This window comes from Cephus cinctus, unplaced genomic scaffold (genome assembly GCF_000341935.2).
Source record: "Cephus cinctus unplaced genomic scaffold, Ccin1 Ccin1_scaffold0189, whole genome shotgun sequence".
Lineage (NCBI taxonomy): Eukaryota > Metazoa > Arthropoda > Insecta > Hymenoptera > Cephidae > Cephus > Cephus cinctus.
In genome coordinates, this window is record NW_014332911.1 from 189,933 (window position 1) to 209,006 (window position 19,074).

Genomic DNA, 19,074 nt, shown 5'->3' on the forward strand with positions numbered 1-19,074 from the left:
CATTCAGATATCAGATTATCGGATTTCGCGCTGCGCACCGGAATGATTTAGCGAAATGCGGCGATGCGACGGCAGGGAGGCAGGGAAGCAGGGGGGAATCGACTGTCTCTACCCTTAAATCTAGAAGAAGAGGATTCTCAACCTCACTATCCAATGTATATATATATGATTCACTTACCTTTCAAGAGACAGACACGTGCTCTGGGAGCGAAGATCTTTTTTCAGGATGTTAGTTCAATAACAGGACTATTCAATTATTTTCTTTATATATTATGTGTATGTATTTTTGTATGGCTGCATACATGGATCTTATTATAATTCTTTAACAAACTACCCAAGCAGCCGGAATTTACTGTACACATTGACGAGGCAGCGGACGATCACACATGGATGGGTGTAGCGGCGCCTCCGGAAAAAATGAAAACGAAAAAGAGTGAATGCCTGAAAATGATATCTCAGAAAATTCCAGCGTGCTCGTCAATATATTAACATCCGTTTAAATTCATATATCTATAATTCAATTATAAAAAATCTCCCGAAACCCATGATTTTCTCTTTCTTTTTATTCGTCCTTTATATCGCTTATCGTTATAGCGCGAAACTGCACGCGTAACGCGTCGTGGATAAAAGACGCGAACGAACGGTGGCGCACATAGTCCAATTTACATGGAGCGTTAGCGTATATCTGTATTGTATGTTATAACAACCTGCGGTAAGAATAGAGAGGAAAAGACATTGAGGCAAAAGACGGAATTACGTGAATTCTCTGATTCTGCCAACCTAATCGGCGTCCTTTTATTTTGAATGGATCACGCGCTGCTTGGAATTATCGAGAACGGGATTCGAAAAGGAAGAAAAAGAAAAGGAAAAGTACCGGAGGGAGAAGCAAGAAGAGAATATGCCGGTCATCGGGAAGCCTGCGAGTTCTTTGTTCTTTGTCCTTTGCTCTATCAGTTCTGGATGTGTCTCACGAGAGGGCGGGTGCCGAGCGGTCGTTGGTCTTGGTCTTTCTGAGTTTCACAGTCGCGAAGACGTTGCCCCTGAAAGAATCGACTGTTCGTTACCTGCGGCTGCTGCGGCTGCTTTGGCTGCTGTGGCTGCAGTCAAGTCTCGCGCCAGGCAAAGCGCGATAAAATTAATGCTGAGCTGTAACACGAAGGAGCTGGAACGCGTGACTCGGCACGCTTGTGCTGTATATTGCGTGAAAGGACAAAGGACGAAGGACGAAGGGCGTCGTCTTACGTGCTCCTGGCCATTCCCCATTATCCCCGGATATCCTTCGTCGTCACGAACGATGCGAAGGTATCCTACGAAGGTCGCTGTGGAATGGTCCTGAGGACTCTACGTGGAATGGGAAGCAACGGGAACCAAGTCTAATTCTTCCGAGAATGAGGATCGATGATGCGAGCGACGGCGCCGCCGAAGAGAAGAGGCCCTTGTGCTTTTCTTCCTAGTCCCGGCCGAGGAGAGGGATTTCCGCCTCTGGCGACTTGGAATCCACGATTTTCGAATACGCGCAGCAGATTATGCGACGAGCCTCATAAGTGTGGCACGGCGCAACTGGGAAGAAGGATTGAACGATGAGAGGATAACCGACGGAATCCCAACGAAATTTAATACGAATTAATCCTGGAGCGACGCGCGCGGTGCTTCTGGACGCAAAGGGCCGCACACGTGTCTCTATTGGAGCCAGCAACTGTGAGGCAGGAATGCGCGCGCTGGACAAAATTAAACAAAAGCAAAAAATACAAAAAAAATAATAATCTGGTCGAAAGGAGTGGGAAAGGACACTACCCGCACCTTTCGGGCGGAGCGTGACGGGTTCTTATAAAAAAAGAAAAAAAGTTATATCTCCCTGTTAACTCATGGCTGCTGTTGCTTTTTCTTTTTTTTCTTGACGGAAGAATCGACGCCCCATAAATCATACCAAGGGCCGCAAGTGTTCTTCTCCCTCTCGCGCTCCCTGTCCGCATCCCTTCTCAGCTTCGTTCTCGGTAGCAAAGTCTTCTCCGGCACCGCCTGGTCCTTGACGACGATGCAGCTGTAGGTGGACTCCTCGTCGGAGGCTTCGGTCTCCGTGAAATTCTGAATGAGACCGTCGTCGTCGTCGCCATAGATCTTGTTTCTTCTGGCAGCGGCGGCCGCCCCGCCGCCCCCGCCGCCGCCACCCTTCTTCACCTCGTTATTCTCTTTCAGTTGAGCTACCACCATGTTCTGCTTCGCTTCCAGGCTGCGCTTCCGCTCCTTCTCGAGGATCGCCTTTCGCGACACGTTCCCGACAAAGTACGTGCGCTCCTCCTGGCGCATCCTGTATTCCGACCTCTCGGTCACCTTGGGCCTCTCCGCGGGCGTCGGGAAATCAGCAAAGTACTCGGATTTCTCCGGAACGTGAATTCGCTCGGCCGGTTTTGGCTCCTCGCCACTTTTCGACTGATCGCTTCCAGCCTCCCGCGATCTCACATCCTTCTCGTGGTTTTGGCTGGGCTTGACGTCATCCGGCATTGATTTCCTCAAGGATTCTTCCGCTCTGCGCTCCTCCTTCTCCTCCTTCTCCTCCTCCTTCGCCTCCTCCTCCTTCTTAATCATCTTTGGAATGTCCACCAGAGATCTGTGCTGCCATAGCGCCATGCCCTCGAGAACATCCGAGTCGCGCCTGAATCTCCAGAAGGACTTTGTGCGTTTAACCAGCTTGGGAGCCTTCGCCTCGAAGTCGAAGCTCCTGCCGATAACGTTCGTCCTGCCCTGCGCAGCTGCTTTCCTTTCGTTCTTCAGGGTGTTGTTGTTGGAATCGTTACTCTCTCTTTGGCCAGCCTTACTGGGCCCCTGCTCGCCGGCTGGTCTGTCGATCTTCTGGTAGTTGTGTTTCTCGATGATCTTGCTGCGTTCTAGTTTAGTTTCAAAGTTGGACTCGTATCCGCGCTCCTTCTCGAGGAAACCGGGATCACGCGTGTATCTGCCGGTCTCTCCATAGATCTCTTCCTTCTCGGAATACCTTCGTTCCCTGAAGGGCCTCTCGCTGGGTCGCTCGGGCGCCTCCTCGAACGGCGCCCTGGGTCTCTCGAATCTACTCGATCGTCTCTCCACGTTTCTCATGCGATTTCTATCGGGATTCTTCTCGAAGGTTCGTTCGCGTTCCCGGGCACCGTCCCTGTCGTAGGCGTTGCTCGCCGACGACGATTCCATTGCTCCAGAAGCCGAAGCGGAGTGCTCGAAGGATCTCTCGTGTCTCTCATTATGTCTCTGAGGCATCCCTCTTCGTCTTTCTTTCTCGAGTATATAGTTGTCGTACCTGCTGGAAACCTTTTCGGCTCTGCCGAAGTCTTCGTAGTCGTTCCTCTTGTCTGCGTACTTTGGGGGACTGTGCTCGCGCGCATACTTCTGCGCAGTCTGCTCCAATTTCTGTGCAATTTGCTCGACCTTACCCCCATTCTCCGGAATGGTGATGGTACTGTCGTCGTCAGTGTCCGAGGAGCAGCTCTTCTCCTTCTCCTCGTAGCTTGCCTCGTGATCCACCACGCGATATCCTTTCCGAGGACTCTCTTCCCTACCGTCCACACGATCATCATAATATTTATTCTTCTCGTACTTGCCAGAATATTCTCGAACCTCGAACCTTTCTTTTTCCTGCTGTCGATACATCACTAGATCCTCCTCCTCGTCCTCCTCCTCCTCCACCTCCTCCTCCTCCACGTCCTCCTCCTCCTCCTCCTCCTCCTCCTCGTCATCGTTCTCCTCCTCACGATCTTGCCTGACGATCGCTTCACGCTTTTGCGACGTCAACTCGTTGGAACGCCGATTTGCCTGACCACGTGCAGCAGGGGGTTCACTGGTGAACTTGCTCCTGAGATTGGGATTGGGTCGCATCTGATTCTCATAGTTGTTTCCCTCGTCTCTGCCGTATTCTCTGCCGGCGTGTCTCTCGTACGTCTTGCTCTGTCCTTTGGCAGGATGGCTCTCGAGTGTTCCACGGGCATGATATTCTCGACTCTGTGCGTTGGACTCCTGCTGATTCTCGTATCTTGCAAGCTCGGGTGCCCTGTGCCTACCGCTCGGCAGATTCTTTACACCGTCTTCGCATGTAACGTCCTGTTTTACGTTCGCCCACAAGTCCATCGCGCTCCTGTAAAGCTGCCAGCTCTTCTCGTCGCGCGGTATGGTCTTCCAGGAATCGTTCATCCAGTCCTTGCCAGGATTCTTCGGGTCCTCGCGATTCTTTTCCCGTTCCGTCTCGACGTTGCGATCGGCAATGCGCTCGGCGCGTGGTTTTCTGCGCCGTTGTCTGTGTGGCGTCAGAGTATTTTTTTTTGGGGTCGAGAACGAGGAGATGAATGGAAAAAAATAAAATAAAGTAAAGAAAATGAAAATACAGAGAAAATAGAATAAAATGAAAGGACGTGGAAAGAAAATTCTTAGGCTGGAGGAAAGAGTGGAGAGTGTAGCGAGAATCAAAACGGGAAGTACATGCTAAATGACTTGAGCAGGTCGACTGCGAGTGAGTAGAGTCGACTAGAGGGAGGGACGGGGAGGGAGAAAGGGGGAGAGAGAGAGAGAGAAGGAGAGTGGAAATGGTAGATAAACGGTGATAGACGGAATGAAATACGTGCTGGGTTGCTCGGAGGGGATCTAAAGTCCCAAAAGGCGCCACCACCCCCTGATTAATTCCACCGACTGCGGTAACGCATGCGGAATCTATAAAGAAGTATAGAGAAATCAAAAAACAAATACCACGTATATCTGAAATGTAAATTTTGGCCGTATCGGTTAATTATATATATATGGACTGGCGGGATTCTGCGCGCGAAGTTTCCCAATGGACATGTTTTATATGTTTCAGGTGCACGTGACCGCTGCGCCTCGCATATGATGCAGGTCCGTGAAAGCGATGCACGTCGCACTCACGAAAGTTCAGACGGATCCCGTCTAGCAGAGCTACAACACACGATCTGTAGTGTAATAGCTATGTATGCCGAATATTGTGTCCGTTGTCCGATAAAGCAGGAATCAAACGATCAAAAAAAAAAAAGATGAAGAAAAATGGACGAAGCTGCACTTTTTTCCTGAGAGCTAGAGGTCCCGGTATTTTAGGCGAGCATAGCATCGATAGTACTGGCGTTCCATTTACAAAGCTTCGAGAAAGCATAGATCGCCAAGGATCCAGCAAAGGGACGGAGTAAGCATTCGAAGAAGTTGGCGGGACGTCATAGCAAGAGGACACAGGAGGAAACTCGGTTCCCGATGACTCCTCGTCCTGGCCGGGCAGGATGGACTATAATGGCATCTGGAAGAGCTTACCTCATCGCTTCGTCGTCGCTATAATCGACGTCAGGCTGCACCGGCGGTTCGTTAGAAAATCCGCTGTCGTTGCTGCTGTGCAGTGACGTCACGGCCTGTGGCGGGGGCACGGGAGGCACCGGCGGCTGGACCCTACGGCCACCGCCGGCTAGGGCCGTTGGCAGGGTACCGGATGGACGGATCTATTTTAAAGCGAATTTTCTCATTCGTCTCTTGAGCAATTATACTCCGGACGCGTTTGGCAAGACGACTCGCATCCTAAAGGTTTAGCGCAGATCGACTGGTAGCCTTTTCATTGTTTCCCTGCTCCGTTGCTATAGGGACTACTCACCGGTTTCGCTTGACGTGCGGATGGTGTGGCGACGCTATGGACTCCACTACTATTCCCCACGTTGGTCGGAGTGTTCTTGTTGTTGTTGTTGTTGTTGTTTTTATTGTTGTTGCTGTTGCTGTTACTGTTACTGCCGGCACCCGGAGTGCTGGACAGGTCATCGATACTAGGTGTAACTGGAGGCCTCGAGGGTGGTGGCTTACAGGGTGGAATTACTCTGGGCTCCGGACTCCTTCCGTTGTTCATGCCGTGACTGGGTGAGCTGTCGAAGCAAGATCATTCGGTTAGATTGACCTTTAACGAGAATCTTTTCCCGTTTTCTTTTCTATCATATTTGTCAGAGAAAAAGACCAAATATTCGTGAGAAGTAATATATTTTGAATTGGCTCTATCGCGCAACACTCTCTCAGGCATCGAGTGCCAATAGAAGCAAAGAGATAGTTTCAGTGATGAGTACCAGAATTGTCAGAATTGTCCAGCTATTCTTTCTGTGTAACTTACCCGAGTGTCTCGTCGATGATGATCTCCGTGTAGGCAAGCGGAAACCAGCCGGAGCTTTGCGTACGCAGATTCTCCCCGAATTGCCAGCCCTTTTGTCGCTCGCCTGGGAGTTCAAAAAGGGAAAGAAAAGAAAGGACAAAGATAAAAGAGAAACAAGGAATGTCTTTCCCTAACAATGCTCCCGGCCCGGAGAAGAATAGAGGAGGAGTGAGAGAGAGAGAGACAGAGAGAGAGAGAGAGAGAGAGAGAGAGAGAGAGATTGCGTATCTCATGTGGAAATCTCAAAACTATAGCAACTAGAGTAAGGTGAATCGAACGCGTGCGTGTAACGGGATGTGCACCGTTAAGACCGATGCTCGGAGTAGTTCCCTTACCATGAGAAATGCTCAACTTTATTTGTGGCATAACCCTCCTACGTGCTTCCCTTAAACACAATTTCAACCCTCTACGCTCAATTGGTACTCTCAACTTCAGTTTCCGCCTACGTTTAGGAAACTTACCCATCAGTGCGATGAGGTCGCCCTCCAGGAAGCTCAGCTGATTATCTCCTGAGCTCAAATAAGCGAAAAGGGCTCTTGCCAAGGGTGCGTCGCTCCAGTTCTCCGGCCCAATGCCAGCCGTGTTAGCGGTGCCGCTGCCGCGCGATGCTGGGGCCATGGACCTGGGTCGCGGTGGTGTCTCTGGGATGTCTGGAAATTTATATATCGGTCTACCGGCATCATCTTCTGCAATATACGTATACGCTACAGTAACGAAGAGACATGCCAATGAGAAACGGATAATGTTGAAAGAAGGGATCAAAAGAAAAAGTGTGCTAGGCCAACACTAAGCTATGAGCCTGCGTACTTGGATCAACACGGAACTGACGTCATGACGGTATCATGGCAGTTCATTCGTATTTTGAATCGAGTCAAACTGGAAGCTCGTCCACTGTCCCAGTAGTGTTTGGCGATCAGTCAGAGTGCTCCAGGACTTACCAGGACCAAGTGAGAGCGAAGAGGCGTGAAGATTAACTTCGGAACGTGCCCTGGAGAGAACGGCCGGAAGGTGGGGCGGACCTCCATCCTGGTGAGAAGTCGACGTGGGATTTCCGGAGGTCGGCCCGAGTCGCAATTCCAGGCAGGAGCTATCCATACTTCGGGTTTTTCTCAATTGCGAGCTCATTGTCAATTCCGAGCCACCATTCTCCTCGTCCTCGGGCCAGAACGACACTTGCTGTTGAGTGATGTCCACGTGAGTTAGAGCGTGACCCGAGCCTAAGCGGGGGAACCCAACAAGTCTACTCGACCCTTACCCTCAGCCTCGACGCAAACATGTCCTCGACTGATTGCGGCAAGTATTCCCTGGTGGCGGCAACCTCGCGCCATTCATCCACGGAAGGGTGCAGGGCGGCCAGAGCGACCTCGTGGAAACTTGCGTAGTGCTTGGCCAGCGAGCACTGTCGTTCCAGTACGAAGCCGTATCGTCTCCTCTCCTGGGTCATCGCCTGGAACGGAAGTTTCTCAGGGTGAATCGCGAGATCTCGTAAATCTCTAAGCGTTAGAGGAGCACGTGCGATCGCGTCTCACATTCTTAAGGCTCTGCTCGCAGAAGGCGTCCAGCTTCGACTTCTCCTCTTCGAGTATCTGCATGTTCTTCAGCTCCTTGTCCATCGCAAGCCCACTCTTGCTGGCACCCCTAGACTTCTTGCGCTGCTTCTTTATCGTCGCGGCCGCCTTGCTGTACGTCTCCGACCTGGTCTTGTGCTGCTGCAGGAACTTTTTTTGTTCGCTCTGGGAACACGTGGCAATTTGCATTAAGAAGAAAAGCGATATACTTGACGCAGAGTAATTGACTATTCGGCAAGTTACCTGCACGACTTTAGTGTCCTTCTCGAGGTTTGTCTCCAGTGGAACCAGAAGATCCACGTAGAAGGCCTTGAGCTAAAATGCGTCATCGAGTTAGCAGGAAGATGATACTCGCGATACAAGAGATAGATAGGAATTCGAAGGAATTCCATGTGCTGATGCACCACTCAACCATTTTACTCAGCCTTTTTTCATCTATAATATATGCCAATGTATACTAAGCGCACTTCGCTAGCTAACAGTGCGCGCATCTCGTTCAATCTTTTAACTGTCTTGTGCACCAAAGAACCCGAGGAAGGTCACAGTGCGTCCTTCTTAACTTTTTCGGCACCCTCTGGCGAAATCAGAATATTTCACGGAACCGAGATGGGAAACAGGTGGTTCCAATCAGGCCATTGCAAGATACTGGACGAAGTTGGAGGATCGGAAGTTTCTAGCCAGGCTGAACGGAAGGCAGAGCTACATTGGGAAGGCCAGGATCAATTTGACTTGCAATTTGGACGCGCCAGGCGTCCACCCGCGAATAGGCGCCCGGGGTGCTTGCTGTCCTTTGCACCCTTGCACACGTCAGGCCATTGCTTTTTAAATGAGCGAGGAAGCCGCGCAGTATAATTTCCTCCCACAACAGCCACTGACGCCAGGCCACGCAAGAGGAGGACTATCGAAAGCTCCGAATTGAATTTGCGAGGCGCTTCCAAAGATAAGAGGATCCGGAGACTCGAGGAAACTTTCTTGAGTCTTTGCCAGCAGAGTCTGAACCCAGAAAATGGCGACAGTTCGTTAAAACATACTGACGAACAACTCATGCGATCTCCTAAGTTCTTAACAGGTCTCGATTGCGATTTGCTTCCAAATAAAGGAACAGCAATCAAATAGTATGTATAATTTATGGTAGGTATAGAAATAGTTTGCATGGAACAATGCGCGATCATTCCAGGAAGCCGACCAACGCGTGGTCGCCATTTTCACATTTATTTATTCTTTTATCCTCTTTTGCATTTGCCAAAAGTCAATTAGAACGGAATACTTTGGTCAGCGGAATTCCACGGCGCAGCATATTTCCAACCTGCCGGCGCGCCGACATACCAACCGGGTAACGTGTGTGGAGGTCGATGTTACTCCCGGTGCACGTGCAGAATTTTCGCCTCACCCCTAGCTAACAGCACCCACCCATTGCTGGATTTGTCTGGATGTTTTTTTAGAAGGAATCGGATGCTGCCGGCCGGAAGTACGCGAGTTCATGGGGAAGCGCTGCTCGAGAGCAACGATAGGTACTTTAGTTTAGAAGCATTCGTGCGGTGCTCGAATAAAATAATAATACTGAAAATAAAGTGATGCCGGACAGAGGGAGAGAGAGAGAGAGAGAGAGAGAGAGAGAGAGAGAGAGAGAGACAAAGAGTTACAGCGTTGGAGGTGCGGAGGAAGATAAAGGAATCGCTTGGGCGAGACACGCGCGCACGTAACACATGCTTTTATTGGGACGCTGGGCAACCCTGTGCTTTTGAGACAGTGTGAGACTGTGACAGGGAGACGATACGCTGTCCTGGAAGTTTAACAGGTTTTACAGTGGGAACTTCGAGGGGTGTGGAGACGCGGCCAGCGAAAAATAATTGAAAGGTGCTTGATGTCGTTTACGCGGTTAAGTTCCGGGACAACTGGACTGGAACCGAGCAATTCAGAAGATTCTCGAATCTCGAACTACAGGTGACATGTACAGGTGACTGTACTGTCGGTGGAGAAATTCGACTGGGCGTCTCTAGCACTGGTACAAAGCAACGAGTGTCAATATAGGAAGAAAGGGGTGGAAAAGTGCCGGATGAGGAGCGAGCGAGGACAGGAGCTGGGGGAGAAGATAAAAAGTGAAAAGCGCGCAAAGTCATGGACTGTCGGGGCTTCGCAAACATCTCTCTCTCTCTCTCTCTCTCTTGTGCAAATTTGAACAGGACTGAAAACACGCGCGGCTGTTTGTGCCTACGTAGCAGGAGGAGCAGTGCGGCTTCTCATCTACCGAGTGCAGGTACAGGAGAATCAGCATGAGCAGCGCAGACGGGCGAACACTGCGCCTGCCCAGGCAGCATCCCTCGGAGCTCTTTCTCTCTTGCTCGGACTATCGCGTTTCGGATGGCGATATCATGTGAATGCCTATTCAGCGAAAAACATCGGTCATTGCGAGGGACGAAATCGAGTTTTCGACCCTCGTTCGTCGAAGGATCCTTCTTCGGCTCTTTGAACCTTTTCACCGTTTCTCCTCTCCTTTTCAGCGAATACGAGTGCCTCTCCCCCCTTGAGCTCCCTCCAAATTCATTTCCAAGTGTTCCTTTTCTACGTGAATTAATTGGAAATCAGCAAGGAGCCTCCTCTATTAATTGGATCATCGCGCTTTTCTCTCCATCCGCTTCATGAGCAACCTTTCACTTTGCTCCCTCCGCTTCGTCCTGCTCCCTCCGCTTCGTCCTGCTTCGTCCTGCTTCGTCCTGCTTCGTCCTACTTCGTCCTACCGTACCCCCCATCCTCAAGAGCTTCTCGATTGGCCTGCTTCCAGTGATTCCGCTCTACGAGTCATTTCCGTCTGTTCCGAGCTCACGTGAGCAAACCAAGTATAGCGGGAATGGGATTCATCGTAAATTTCGGGATAAGCTTGATTAAAGAAGCTTTTGTCCGGCAGGTGGAGTGTAAACACACACGCGCGAACACATGCACGCGCGTTCCGCAGGAAACTGTTTCATGGATACGCGAGTACTCTTCTTATCGTGAAGATATATGCAGTCTGTGCCATTCAGGTCAATACGAAAGATGCTTGTTTGATCTTTGAATGTGCGAGAGGTGGGACGAAGATAATTGAACTAAACGAAAGAGATGAAAATGATGAGAAGCGAATGGCGAGGAGGGAGCCTCTGGGACTAAACGATCCAGACCACTCTTTAATTTTCCAATTGATATTCCCCGGACGAAAGCTCGGACGAAATTACATTTTCTTCCGTCTCTGGCAGCTTCTGCAAAGTTACGCGCTCTCGCCACTTTCGGAAGCGTCGCCTATGCGTTACCGGCATAAATTCCCCGAGCAATTTCAATTGCATTAGTAAAGTTTATTTAAATAATTTTGCGTTCGCCATTCAGGTTAATTGAGATGGAATAGTACACGCAGAGTGGGAGTCGCCCTGAGCTGATCCGCCCGTCGAAAAGGGCAAATTCGCGTAATCCTGTGAAATAAATGCAAAGTAAGGTGCAATAAGAAAAGTACAAAGGCTCGATTCTCCTTGAGGCTTTCCGCAAGCACTGTGGTGGCGCCGGTGTCCACGGCCTAAGCTAAAGCCAGACTGCGTCCACCAACGCTTCTATGTACAATTGCACGTAGAGATATCTCAATTTACTCACAATATTCATCTCCTGGTCCTGAATTTCCTTGTAGACCTCGACGATTCTCATCAGCGCGGATCCTGCAACAAATCATTCGTGTCAGATGCAATAGCTTAGCACGGCGGTATGTGTAGACATATTCTGATTACAGCCCAATAGGACGGAGGACTCGTGTTGGCAACGAAAGACTTCAGCAGTCCTTGCTTCACCACTGCTTCAATCGGGCATCGTCAAAGTCCAGCCGTAAACAAGGCTGCTTTGGAGTCCCGGAAAATCTTCCACGGAATTTCCGACTGTTCGACGCGAGCAAAACTAGCTAAAAAGCATCCTGGCACCGGGGAGCCTGCAGGGCCGACCAAATCTCCGAGTTCGGTATAGACCAACTCACGATGGAGAAGGCAGACTGGACAGCGAATGCAGCTGCCTGCTACGTGTAGTAGACTGGAGTGGAGAATGGAATAGATTCCAGTTTCCAGGGAGCACTCGCACCTACTCGCCTCTCGGTTCTCCTAGTTCCCTACAGATTTGACAGCTTTCCCAAATCGAACAGACCCGGAGGCGCCACTACGCGTAAGGCGTTCTTTCTCGAGGTGGAAGAGCAGGAGCTGCTCCTCCCAGCAAGGCTGTTTTTGCAAGAGAGCAAAAACACATGAATATAGACCGATAAAATATTCCGGTAAAATATCCTCTACGTAGATAGAGAATGCCGAGAAATGTCAGGAGCCCACGAGGATAACGCAAGGTTGGAAAAAATGCGATGTCCTCAAACCCGAAAGCCTCCCTCTTGTTTACCATGAGATAATACTGTGCACTTTGCACTTTGACTCCAGTCTCCTTGATCCTTCGTTCGTCTTCTTACCGGATCTCGTGGAAAATTGTAAATTCCGTTTGATCCGAATCTTCTGGGTATACCACAGTCTTGCTGAATATCGTAGGTCAGTGTTCATCGTGATGCGTCCGATTTAGAAATCGTATGAATTTCATGGGATTTCACGAGTTTATTAATACTTTGATTAAAAGTCCTAAGATTCGGGTATTGCAGTCGTTTAAACTTTTTGAGGATGGCTGCTCCCTGTCACCGATCGATTTATATCGTATTTCTCCCAGAACCTAACTACTTCAGTTACGGCGCAGAGCTGACAAAGTGCAGGTACAGGTAACGGCCACAAGTAACCACAAAGTTATCGCATATACTAGGAGGAGAAAAAAGAGAAACAATGACGAATGTTCCGGTTCAAGATGATTTCTACTGCTGTGCGGTAAGAGTACTCGCGGATGAGGTACTTTCCGATGCTGTGTCTGAGTGGATATGTATACTCAGCCAGTCAGCCAGTCAGTCACCCAGCTAGTTAGGAGATTGCGGGTTGGTCGTTTAATTAATGAACCAACAAAGTCTGCAGAGGCGCGGTGCTCTGGCAAAGTACGCGGTTCGCTCTGGCCACGTTACACCTACTAAATTTTCAGGCTGGGCAACTGCCCAGTGGCGAAAACTGAAAACGTTAAAATTGATCGTCCGGAGACTGCGAATGCCGATAACTTCTTGATTTCTTCACTTCGTGGCTGATCATTCCTTCGTTGGGATTTTGGCTAATTTTACAGCTGCCACTCTCAGTGCTAGTGAATCCACCGGACTCACATTGAGCCTGGCCGCTCATCTGGATCCAGATGGCGGATCCTTCGCGCACGCAGCCCTCAGTTTCGAACATGAAAATTGAAGCGAGTTCGCAGCCCACGTCGCGTTCCGCAATTCCCGGGAGAGCTGGAAAGATTCTGCAACGCGCGGCAGCAGACATTTACATTACGTTCAGCTTCTCAGAGATTGAGGATCGAGACCTGAGATTTTCAGATCTTGACTGAATAATAGCGCTGGCGATGGAGGAGAAGAAGCGCGAGTCCCCGAAGGAGTTCTGAAGGGGTTTGCATGCGGCGGCTGCTACGTGGCCAAGATGGAGCTGTCTCTCAAAGAGGGATGAAGGATACACGCGGCAGCCTTTCTTTTCCATTGGCGTATGTGCGTGTGATGCGCACACGTGTGGCAGACCATTCTACCCCATAAAGACCCCGGCACATCTTTCGTATCTTTTGCCAATTCTTGGGAGTCGCATCGAGTCCCTTCCTCCAGCACGGTACGATTTGTTATTTCGTTATTTGCTTTGGCGCCCCTCGAGAACTGCCGACGTTTATACAGAAGATGAGCGGGAGGGACGGAACAAGGTAAAGATCGTATTAAATAAGAGAAAGAAAGAAAAAAAGTAAATATCAGACCAAGTAAACCCGTAAGCTAGCTTACCGTTGGGAATCCGATTTTACTTTAGATTAAACTCGGAGAAATCCTTATTTTTCTCAAGTTTTGCCAGCCTCTCTCTCCTTCTCGGTTCCTCGTGTAATTCCTTGTGCTGCCATCTGGCCACGTCCTAGAGACATTACCGGAAAGTGTCGTGCGATTGTCCAATTGGTCGTAACATCCGGTGACCCTTTTACGTTGCCTCGCGCACAGTCTGTGCTACATGCGTGTGCGCATCTCTGTCTTCTTGGAAGGGTCTCCATGTATAAAGGGAGGCTTCTCAATGTTAATAGGCCTCCTAGATGGAGACGTGGAAACGTGGAAACGCGCACACGATCCCCGCGAGCCTCGTAAATTAACCTGATTTAACGAATCTCCCAAGTATCGCGGACTCAGGGACTTTGCTAATCCTGCGGCTATCTCCAAGGAGCACACGTCCGCGCGCTGGCGCCTCTTTTGCTGCCGAGAAGGTTAAAACCTGCTTGAACCCCCCATGGTGGAACCCAGGCAGTGTCAAGCTAATTAGCAAGTCCTTGCTTACCTCTCTTTTCAGTTCTCTAGTGAAGCGAGAAATATAAAGCAAAAGGATTTTAGTGGAGAAGCACAGAACCTGCACGATAGTTGTGTGTTGCCCGGTGTGCCGACACCCTAGCTGCCCCGACTACCTGACTGCGCTTACCCAATCTGCAGCCAAATCTCTCCGTCTCTTTCGGACATGGATAAAATCAGAGAAACCAGAAGACCGTATAATTAAAGCAGAACTTTTCCTCTGACCCGTTTTTCCAAATCCCTCCCTTTTCCATCGACTGGTTGTCGGAACGACTGGGAAAGCTGAAACGCTGAAAAGCCGAAAAAGTGGTAAAAAGCGGCAAAGCGAAGTCATCGAAAGACAGCCCCCGACTCGTAAGTCGGTTTCTACGCACGTTAAAGAAATTTGTGGTCCACCCCTAACTATATCAGGGTTACAAGTACTTTGAGAAGAAAGTACCAGGAGGTGACTGTGTGGTGCGGACTGTTCTTCTGCCGCGAGATCATTTCTGGAGGAAATTGGACGCAACTAGAGGATATGTCGATTTGCTCCGAGCTCATTGATGTAGTAACCCATTCGGCCCTGGGGAAGCGCAGAGTGCAGTAGACTAGGATCCGTTCAGCAGACAAAGTGCTAGCAGCCCGGGTCGTCGCACAATCAACCAGTAGTATTTTCAGGTTCCCTTCTATACTATCGTATCTCGGCCAGCAACCCAGTTGCACCCCCTAGACAGTCACCCACACGTTCGTAGGGACGAATTGGCTGTGATGTCAATTACATTTGGCATGGGAGAACCTAGACAGGACTAGGTTATAATAAGTCGGAGGCCAGTAGACGGAATTTAGCGGAGCGCTCGTTGACTACACACGTGCACACGTGCACACGTGCACACGGAGCCTGATCCACTCACGCTGCGATGCTCCACACGTGGAGAGTGGCTGCACTTCAATCTTCCGTTAGAGATCAGCGCCCAGCATCCCGGCATCGCAACCAAATCCCCAGTCCAATTGCACTTTGGAGCTACTCTCTCTCTCTCTCTCTCTCTCTCTCTCTCTCTCTCTCTCTCTCTCTCTCTCTCTCTCGCTCCTACTGGCGCTCTGCTTCTCGGAGTATCGAAGTAGCGCGCATTGCCAGTCAGGAGAACTAAGGGAATAAGAATTCGATTTCAGCCCCGAGACAGTAAGGACTAGAGATTAGCACGTGTCAACGGATCGCGCCCGCCGAATCTCTCTGCGATATTTCATCCATTCACATGTAACTAATGCACCTTTTTTAATTCTTCATTCTTGGAGATAATGAGTCACACTCTGATGCGATAACAAATGTACATTTTTTTCTTTCTATCTTCCTCTTTCTTGCATCCGCCCCCCCCCCAACCTGTGTTCGTTCTTGCGAAGGTCTGTCCAGTGTCCACTTCTCTGCAAGTAACTTTGCTGAGTATCCGTAATTCGTTTTTCGTCATAGAATTCCAGCCAATTAACAAAAACGGAAATCCACTTGAAGATCAAAGCTGACCTTCCTCAAACAGATAAGAAAAATAAACCTATTGAAGTTGGAAAATTGCGAAGATCTCTCTGTGAAATTTCTGTGTACTCTGAGGCTCGTTAGTGTCTATAGCTAAAGGTAGATAGGTCAACTCGCAACCCCTGGGAAAAGGGGTGAAAGCCGCATTGAAATTCTAGAGACGCGATGCCCGTCCCGAATCCACGTCCGTGTAAATACGCTTTAACGATAATGTAAACGGCGGACGAGCGTGGCTGCAGCGGCGTAGGAGCGTCGATTTTGCGGGCTTACAGGATCTTCTACGTCCAGTGTACCACCAAGCCTGTGGTCCCTGTGCGCTCATGCCAATGAAGATACCCAACCAGCCAGAGAGCACACTCTTCTTGGTAATTGGGGATCCACTTCAGACTCATCTGGACTCCGATCGAATCGCAACTACTGATCTGCACGAATTTTCGATTGCGCCCTGCCAAATTGGTACCGTGAGAAGCAAGTAGAAGTAAGGCCTTCGCGTGGCTGCGCTTGTGGGACGTGAGAGGTGATAATAGCCAACGAGTGCGAATGAGAGAGAAGAAAGGAGGACCTCGCGATTTTACGATGTGCGAACGTGGCTGCAATCGCGTTCAATGATTTGCATATCAACTGCAGCATCAGTGCGTCATTCTCGACGCACAACGATCCTTCAGCAGTATGCAATTGCAGGCGGATGCAAAGTTTGAAGGGAATTTTAGAGGCAAAGCAGTGCTCGATGCGGCTAGAAATTAAGGAAGATCTCATTTCGCTGCGGTTCGGCCACCTCTCATCTTTCATCGTCCCTCTGGCGGCGACGCCTCTGTCTTCTCTCTCTCTCTCTCTCTTCTCGCGATCCTCGAAGAGCGAGAGATTTTTCAGACGCGTGAAATCGACGTCGCCCTGGTTGATAATCGAATTTAAATTTCTAGCTCGTCGCCTCCCGTTTCCGTCCCGAGAGCGGGTTGCATCCTCTACCCTGATTACCAAGCAAGCTTCCTCTCGACTTCCTATCCATCCTCACCCCAGCTAATAAGAGGACAGCCGTCCTCCCCCGGGACCCCCCTGTCCCCCCTGTCCCCCATGTCCCCGTGTCGTCTCGACGTCTCGTGTTCGCGAATCTTGCGTCTCCAACGACGAGGGTGACGCGGGCGACGATATTGCCAATTTCAGTGTCACCCTCCTTCCTTAACTGGGTTCTCGAACGACCTCCCCAGGTTCACGCCGGTTCACGCAGATTCACGATCATTCGGAATCGTTCAGAAGGGTTTGGATAGACACTCCTCTTCCTATATGGTCATCCGGTGCCTTTCCGTCGGGAAGCCATTTAAGAAATGTCAGAAGCCCTTCCCAGGGAACGCTAATTCGCTTAAGCGAATGCTGAATAATATTGGCCAAGGTCGGGGGGTAACTCGCGCGACAGAGTTAAATGATCGATAGCTTAAGACTTATCAGTTATCAGGTTATCACGGTGGTGGTGGAACACGAGACCAATTTCATCTGAAATAACCATCCATTGAATCTCGATAAATTTCAAAAAGGAAAATAAAATTTACAGTTACATCTCGTATGCAAGGAGCACACGCATGTAGATATGTATATTACTCTATACTATATATGTCTACATATCGACTCTCCTATATAGTAACGGATGATACGGCAAGATTAGCTGGGTGCTGAGAGAATTCTCAGGAGAGAAGTGAATAATCTTGTGGTACAGCACGCGAATGCGCATGCGCCAAACTCAGGATGCGCATTCGCCAATAAAGCAGCCATCCCTTCGAAATACCAAAATAACGACACGTCAAAGTCAGTGGCAATATTTTCTAAAGGCGCACCCATTCTATGGTTAACGCGTGACGCGAGCCTCCTAAAGGTGTCGCGACGGCGACGGCGACGGCGACGGCGACGGCCATTACAAAAGTTTCCAACGACGCGCAAGCACTTGCCGTGCTTCTAATCCCAGAGCTAAAGTCTCGCGTTCACGGGTTTCTTTACAACGGCTACGGCGGCTACGCGGTGCACTGCAGCGCTACTTCCAGGTTGACGACCTCAACCTAATGCGCACACTTATCACGCTGCAATGATCTCCTTAGCAAACTACTTTTACTTTTCCTCCCACCCTCGGGCATTGTCTCCGGCCCTGGATAAGAGCTCCCGTCGGGCTCCGGTCGGAGCAGGTTAAACGGGCCGGGCGCTTATTGGCTTTGGAAGCCCTGGAAGCTCCTGCAGCTCGCGCGCGTCACGCGTCACGCGTCCCAATTCCTTTTCTCTTTGGACTCGAGACGCACGTTCTTCGTCCTTCGCTCCTTTCCTACTGCGAGCTGCGCCGGAGCAATGCAGTCGATTGTCTCGTCTCGTGTATCGGATATCTGATCAGATGCTGTGACGCAGCCAAGGAGCGCTCGAGGACCCTGCAGTTTCGCCAAAGACTCCAGAGAAGAGGAAGGGAAAAAGGAGGTCGAGGGTGCCAGTTGCAAATCGCGGGACGACTTAGGCAAATGCGGAACGTGCCTGGGCTACCCGATACCCAGGGCTGGGGCGCAGCAGGGGATGGCAGCAGGATACGTCTTCTATGTACTCACCGACATCTTGAGAGCCGCCCCACGTGCCCAGCTGAGCTTGACGCGCGAGCCTGGTCAGAGCATCCACGTAGACGCGGGAGGCTGCGGCCGCACCTGAAGTTTTACAAAACTCAAATTAGTCCAGTTGATCCGCAGAATATCCTATAACGTGTGTATCAAGCTAATTGGCTGAAACGGGCGCGTTCCTTCCAACGGCCGCCAGGTCAACGGGTCAACGGGTCAACAGGTCAGCTGCCAGTCAAGCAACAACCCGTCCCGAAGGCAGAGGGTGAGGGTGAGCTTACCCACCTTTTACCCTTTCGCGCCGACGGTAACCCAGTCAAAATGCGCCAAGGGTTCTTACTTACTACGGGACGGTCAGGAGGAGGACTTGCTCTCCACGTCATATGAAGATAAACCCTCGACATCGGCGCCCTATCGACGTTTCCTCCGAGCACGGCCCATGCTCCGAAGCGAAGGTCCATTTAATGCCTTGTCGGATCAGTAAAGCTGGCTATTTCGAAAATAGGCAATACAAAGGAGCCATCGTCCAGAGGGCGGGGAAAAAATAACTAGGGTTGAAATACGCTAGGAGGACAGCGTATCCCTACAGGACCCCACGGACGACGGGGGGTCGATATTCAGCCCGTAGTATCCAAGTGCCTGGATATCAGGAAGTTACGGACTCGCCAAACGTTGCCACCTATGTTACACGCGTACATTATGCTTGGTATATTGAGACGTAAAGTGTGAGAAGAGAGGAGAGGGATGATTTCATTAAGGATAAAAGAAGATCGTCTGGGGGCCTGAAGAGAGGAGGGCTGGTGGTGTGCCGATAGATCATGAACCCCAGGGGG

The 19,074-nt window shown here is 50.2% G+C and overlaps 1 protein-coding gene across 12 annotated transcripts in view; it reads right to left on the minus strand.

Moving 5' to 3' along the window:
• Positions 1–1,262: 1,262 nt before the first annotated feature.
• The window catches only part of LOC107264682 (trichohyalin), a 37,338-nt gene continuing 19,526 nt past the window's right edge, over positions 1,263–19,074 (minus strand). For 4 of the 12 annotated variants that reach the window (XM_025081895.1, XM_025081894.1, XM_025081893.1 and 1 more), the window contains 11 exons: positions 18,239–18,331; positions 11,347–11,408; positions 7,975–8,046; positions 7,693–7,896; positions 7,419–7,610; positions 7,102–7,339; positions 6,625–6,867; positions 6,125–6,236; positions 5,624–5,885; positions 5,293–5,474; positions 1,263–4,279 (listed from right to left, as the gene is read on the minus strand). In XM_025081895.1, coding sequence (XP_024937663.1) covers positions 1,864–4,279; positions 5,293–5,474; positions 5,624–5,885; positions 6,125–6,236; positions 6,625–6,867; positions 7,102–7,339; positions 7,419–7,610; positions 7,693–7,896; positions 7,975–8,046; positions 11,347–11,408; positions 18,239–18,331 — 4,076 coding nt within the window. In that variant the 3' untranslated portion in view covers positions 1,263–1,863. The remainder of the gene's footprint in view (positions 4,280–5,292; positions 5,475–5,623; positions 5,886–6,124; positions 6,237–6,624; positions 6,868–7,101; positions 7,340–7,418; positions 7,611–7,692; positions 7,897–7,974; positions 8,047–11,346; positions 11,409–18,238; positions 18,332–19,074) is intronic. The other 8 variants (XM_025081897.1, XM_025081899.1, XM_015733208.2 and 5 more) reach the window with 7 other exon arrangements.